Source organism: Pithys albifrons, chromosome 20 (genome assembly GCF_047495875.1).
Source record: "Pithys albifrons albifrons isolate INPA30051 chromosome 20, PitAlb_v1, whole genome shotgun sequence".
Classification (NCBI taxonomy): domain Eukaryota; kingdom Metazoa; phylum Chordata; class Aves; order Passeriformes; family Thamnophilidae; genus Pithys; species Pithys albifrons.
Window position 1 is genome coordinate 2,346,396 of NC_092477.1, and position 6,000 is coordinate 2,352,395.

Consider the following 6,000-nt stretch of genomic DNA (forward strand, 5'->3'; position numbering starts at 1 on the left):
CCTGTACCTTGGGACATTGCAGAAGAGACCAGCCACCACCTCATTACAATCTCCTTTCAGGTAGTTGTAGGGAGAAATTCCCAGCTCAAAGTTTGTGAGGATATTAAAACCATTCTGAGAAAAATAAACCCAAACAGTTGTTTTAAGGAAGGGTTAAAAAATACTAGAGAGCAGATGGATCTGAAAACATTACCTAAATATTGTAGTGCAGCACTTAAACAAAAGCAGTGACACAAGGAAAGACACCCCAGTTCAGTTCTGAGTCTTTTCTTGGAGAGAATCCTACTCAGCAGAGATGATTCAGTTAAAGGTGAGGCCTCCACCTTACTTGTTTCCTCCTTCTATGAGGCATCCCAGTGGCCTTTGCCTCAGCACTGCCCTGCTCTGAAGACCTGACAGAAATCTCTGTCTCCGTCCCCGTTGCTCACACACCACCCCAGGGTGCTCTGCACCCAGAGCATCCCAGGCCACTTCCCTGGCTCCAGGCTCCACAACGTGCCAGTGCAGCCTCCTCCCTAATTATCAGCACTCTTCCTTCTGTCCCCCTCTTTTTCCTTTGTTAAGCTGCTTCTTCTAAAGGGGAATTTTGATTATTGGGCTACTCAGTTGTCAAGGGGAGGGAAGGGGAGCGCTCGTGCCCTGCTGGCAGCCCCAGCCCCAGGAGGAGCTGCCATGCCCAGAGCCCAGTGCTGCTCCCAGTGTTGATCCCAGTGGGCGTTTCTCCCGGTGCTGATTCAAGCTGGGTGTTTTTCCCAGTGTTGATCCCAGCCAGGTGTTTCTCCCGGTGTTGATCCCAGCTGGGTGTTTCTCCTGATGTTGATTCCAGCTGGGTGTTCTTCCCAGTGTTGACTCCAGCTGGGTGTTTTTCCCAGTGTTGACCCCAGTCAGGTGTTTTCCCAGTGTTGATCCCGGCCGGGTGTTCTTCCTGATGCTGATCCCAGCCAGGTGTTTTTCCCAGTGTTGATCCCAGTCAGGTGTTTTTCCCAGTGTTGATCCCAGCCAGGTGTTTTTCCCAGTGTTGATCCCAGCTGGGTGTTTCTCCCGGTGTTGATCCCAATTGGGTGTTTTCCCAGTGTTGATCCCAATTGGGTGTTTTCCCAGTGTTGATCCCAGCTGGGTGTTTCTCCCAGTGTTGATCCTAGCTTGGTGTTTTCCCCGGTGTTGATCCCAGCCGGCTGTTTTCCCCAGTGTTGATCCCAGCCAGGTGTTTCTCTCGGTGTTGATCCCAGCCAGGTGTTTCTCCCGGTGTTGATCCCAGCCGGGTGTTTCTCCTGGTGTTGATCCCAGCTGGGTGTTTTTCCCAGTGTTGATCCCAGCCGGGTGTTTTCCCAGTGTTGATCCCAGCCGGGTGTTTCTCACGGTGTTGATCCCAGCTGGGTGTTTTCCCAGTGTTGATCCCAGCTTGGTGTTTTCCCAGTGTTGATCCCAGCTGGGTGTTTTCCCAGTGTTGATCCCAGCCGGGTGTTTTCCCAGTGTTGATCCCAGCTGGGTGTTTTCCCAGTGTTGATCCCAGCTTGGTGTTTTCCCAGTGTTGATCCCAGCCGGGTGTTTTCCCAGTGTTGATCCCAGCTTGGTGTTTTCCCAGTGTTGATCCCAGCTGGGTGTTTTCCCAGTGTTGCTCCCAGCTTGGTGTTTCTCCCAGTGTTGCTCCCAGCCGGATGTTTCTCCCGTTGTTGCTCCCAGCCGGGTGTTTCTCCTGGTGTTGATCCCAGCTGGGTGTTTTTCCCAGTGTTGATCCCAGCCGGGTGTTTTCCCAGTGTTGATCCCAGCTGGGTGTTTCTCCTGGTGTTGATCCCAGCCAGGTGTTTCTCACGGTGTTGATCCCAGCTGGGTGTTTTCCCAGTGTTGATCCCAGCTTGGTGTTTTCCCAGTGTTGATCCCAGCTGGGTGTTTTCCCAGTGTTGATCCCAGCTGGGTGTTTTCCCAGTGTTGATCCCAGCTGGGTGTTTCTCACGGTGTTGATCCCAGCTGGGTGTTTTCCCAGTGTTGATCCCAGCTTGGTGTTTTCCCAGTGTTGATCCCAGCCGGGTGTTTTCCCAGTGTTGATCCCAGCTGGGTGTTTTCCCAGTGTTGCTCCCAGCCGGATGTTTCTCCCGGTGTTGCTCCCAGCCGGGTGTTTCTCCTGGTGTTGATCCCAGCCGGGTGTTTCTCCTGGTGTTGATCCCAGCTTGGTGTTTTCCCAGTGTTGATCCCAGCTGGGTGTTTCTCCCGGTGTTGATCCCAATTGGGTGTTTTCCCAGTGTTGATCCCAATTGGGTGTTTTCCCAGTGTTGATCCCAGCTGGGTGTTTCTCCCAGTGTTGATCCTAGCTTGGTGTTTTCCCCGGTGTTGATCCCAGCCGGCTGTTTTCCCCAGTGTTGATCCCAGCCAGGTGTTTCTCCCGGTGTTGATCCCAGCTGGGTGTTTTTCCCAGTGTTGATCCCAGCTTGGTGTTTTCCCAGTGTTGATCCCAGCTGGGTGTTTTCCCAGTGTTGATCCCAGCTTGGTGTTTTCCCAGTGTTGATCCCAGCTGGGTGTTTTCCCAGTGTTGATCCCAGCCGGGTGTTTTCCCAGTGTTGATCCCAGCTGGGTGTTTTCCCAGTGTTGATCCCAGCTGGGTGTTTCTCCCGGTGTTGATCCCAGCTGGGTGTTTCTCCCGGTGTTGCTCCCAGCCGGGTGTTTCTCCTGGTGTTGATCCCAGCCGGGTGTTTCTCCCGGTGCTGATCCCAGCCGGGTGTTTCTCCTGGTGTTGATCCCAGCCGGGTGTTTCTCCTGGTGTTGATCCCAGCTTGGTGTTTTCCCAGTGTTGATCCCAATTGGGTGTTTTCCCAGTGTTGATCCCAGACGGGTGTTTTCCCAGTGTTGATCCCAGCTGGGTGTTCCTCCTGGTGTTGATCCCAGCTGGGTGTTTCTCCCAGTGTTGATCCCAGCCGGGTGTTTCTCCCAGTGTTGATCCCAGCTGGGTGTTTCTCCCAGTGTTGATCCCAGCTGGGTGTTTTCCCAGTGTTGATCCCAGCTTGGTGTTTTCCCAGTGTTGATCCCAGCCGGGTGTTTTCCCAGTGTTGATCCCAGCTGGGTGTTTCTCCCAGTGTTGCTCCCAGCTGGGTGTTTCTCCCGGTGTTGATCCCAGCTGGGTGTTTCTCCCGGTGTTGCTCCCAGCTGGGTGTTTTCCTGCTGCACTGCCGTGGTTGTTTGCCTGGGCTGGGTGATGGATGGGGGAGAGGGCTGTGTCTGCAAACGTGCTCCTGAGGCCACAGGAAGCTCAGGAGGCCTTTGCCAGCACTTCCTTCCTGTGTACAAGGGGAGGATAGAATGGGAAAAACCTTGGCTGTGTCCTACCCTGAGAAAAGTGCTCTCCTTCCAGCTGGATTACAGTAACAATATTTTACTCTTTCCCAAGATTATCATATCCTTCCTCTCTGAGTTCAGCTCCAGTGACAGCTCAGAACGGAACGAACTGACAGTGTAAAACTCAATAGGTGGTGCTGGAAGCTGAACAAATGGAGTTCCAAAGTGGAAGATCCCCATCTTCAGCCAAGAGATAAACCACCACTGGACCACACCTGTCTAACCCAGGACTTGATTCCAAGAGCAACCAGGACTAAGCACTTCAACAGAAGGTGTAAAATGCACAGGAGTGACACATTGGAAATATGTCCCTCTGGACAGCCTCATTCCTGTGCCTGTTTTAGAGAGTGGATCTAAACTCAAACCACGATGTTTACTACCCCTACAAAAAATGAGGCTGCAATGAGCAACCTATGAATATTCTGACCACACCTTTCTCACAAGCACCCAGAATGTTTTACAGAGACTTGCCTTGAAAGTCTTTATCCAAAACCCGGCCCCAATGTCCTTTTGTGGATGATTCATGAATCTCCAGGACATCCTGATGTGTAACCATCACCTGTTCACAGTAATAAAAATATGTGCTATTACAGAATAGATAGTTCATGCAAGCACAGGAATTTTTCTAAAATTTTCCATTCTTGAGCTCCCAGATTCAAAGCCACAGACAACAGCAAGGTCTTTAAGTGTAGGCAGGTGTTCAGAACCCCAAACTCAGGAACTTGCTCTGCCTACAGCCACATGGCCTGTGGCAGCAAAAGCAGGACACAGGGGTGGTGGCTCTGAGGACCACTGTCCTTGCTGCCCCAGACAGGGGGATATCCCAGCAATCCCCTCAGGCACATATTGTCTGGGCCAGTTTGCCCAAGCGAGTCTGAAAAAGGGAAGAAGAAATTCTCAGGACTCTTGACAACAAAAGAAAGCTCCCAAACCTGTGAGCAGACAGCTCTCCTAACAGCCTCTATTTCTGACAAAAGCCTCAGACAAAAAGACCTCACCCATGAACAAAGAGTGGGGAACAATGGGAACTGTCAAAAAATAGCCCTCACATCAGAGCTAAGAATGCCCCTTGACACTTCCAAAAAAGCGCAGGCTGAGCAGAGCCTGGGAGGCCACAGGCACTGCCGCTGGCATCTGCTTCTCCCAGGCCCTGCCCCGGGGCAGAAACTGCCAGAAACACTCAATGAGGCTGAATTCCAGCATCCAAAGATGGGGATGGAAGATGAGAAGTAATTTATGGCAGGTCTGAACCAGAAGAAGTAACAATTCAATCTCTGCAGTGAGGATCTGACACTGACACTTCATGGGACGTGAAAAATGGTGTGTTCCCTTTCTGCACAGGGAAACCAATTACCAAAGCAACTAATGAGAAAACTAAACTATGGCTAACAGCTGAATGAGTTGTGTAACACAGCAATAAAACTCTGTGTGCTTCTGAACTGGTGAGAAGATATAAAACAATTGCTAGAAAACTTTTCAACCTGGACCAGAATTCGAAGAATGCTGATACCCAGATGTGGACAGGAAACCTCGAAGATCCAATAACCTTCAGAGTATGCAATTTAGCACTGATTCACAGGTTTTGCTTTATTTGTGACCCAGCATTCTCCTCTGATAGCACTAAGAAAATAAATGGAAAGCAAATCATGCTGAATGAACAGCAGTAAACAAGGCAAACAGTTGGAGAAACAGAAAACTCACCCGTGGGCTGATCACTTGAGTCACTGCCCTGATTCATCCTCCCAGAGGTGGCACCAGATCAGGATGCTGAGGTTGGAGGTCTAAACTCAGAGAAGGCAGCCCAAGCTCTTGTTTCTGAAAAGCAAAAAGGGTTACTGTCAAATTGTAGGAACTTCACTCTATATGACAAAGGGAATATCTCACATGTGGTCTGTTGTTCTTCAATCTAACAAGACAGTGGAGAACCTACATGTAAGTACAAGCTGGTGTAGGAGCCACAGTACACATTGCCTGAGGATCAGAGAATTTAATGGTGAACTGAACTAGGTCAAACAAAAACCACTGAAAAGTAACATATGAGATCTCACACATGTTAAAGCAACATGTAGTTAAAGCCACATCTGGATTCCAGGAATAGGTCAAGGTGAGTTTTCAGATTTGAACTGCACAAACAGGAGTCCTAATGCTGTTTACTTGAGTAGCCAAACAAAACTCCTGCACAGGCTTAGGAGTTGAACTGGATGATCCTGATGTGTCCCTTCCAACTCAGTACATTCTCTGATTCTATGAAAACCCCAGACCTATCTAACCCCAAACTGGATAAACAGGACATGTGAAAGTATGTTTTTGCCACAGCTAAACAGCTCCTCCTCTTTGTTTGCCCTTCCACTCATCACATCTTGACTGTGGTAGAGTGGGGAACAGAACCCATGTCTCCCAGGTCCCAGTCCAGTGCTTAACCACCACATCCTTCCTGCTGAATCACACTGCAGGATTGTTTATCAGGAAGGAAATTCCCCCTCGAGAATACTCACTCTGAGTGTGCTGGTGGAACACAAATGCTTAGAAAAATACAGACAGACAATAACAACAAGTGATTTAAGTCCCTGTACACCAGGCTGGGGGCACAGTTTGTTGTTTGCAGCAGTGTCAGTGAGGCACCACCAAGCAGGACATGACACAGGACAAGCTGTGCATCCGGGGGCCTCCTAC

At 50.0% G+C, this 6,000-nt stretch overlaps 1 protein-coding gene across 4 annotated transcripts in view; it reads right to left on the reverse strand.

Annotated features, from left to right (window-relative positions):
• The window catches only part of EXD3 (exonuclease 3'-5' domain containing 3), a 309,435-nt gene that overhangs the window by 233,062 nt on the left and 70,373 nt on the right, over positions 1 to 6,000 (reverse strand). For all 4 annotated transcript variants that reach the window (XM_071574214.1, XM_071574215.1, XM_071574216.1 and 1 more), the window contains exon 3: positions 5,029 to 5,142. In XM_071574214.1, coding sequence (XP_071430315.1) covers positions 5,029 to 5,065 — 37 coding nt within the window. In that variant the 5' untranslated portion in view covers positions 5,066 to 5,142. The remainder of the gene's footprint in view (positions 1 to 5,028; positions 5,143 to 6,000) is intronic.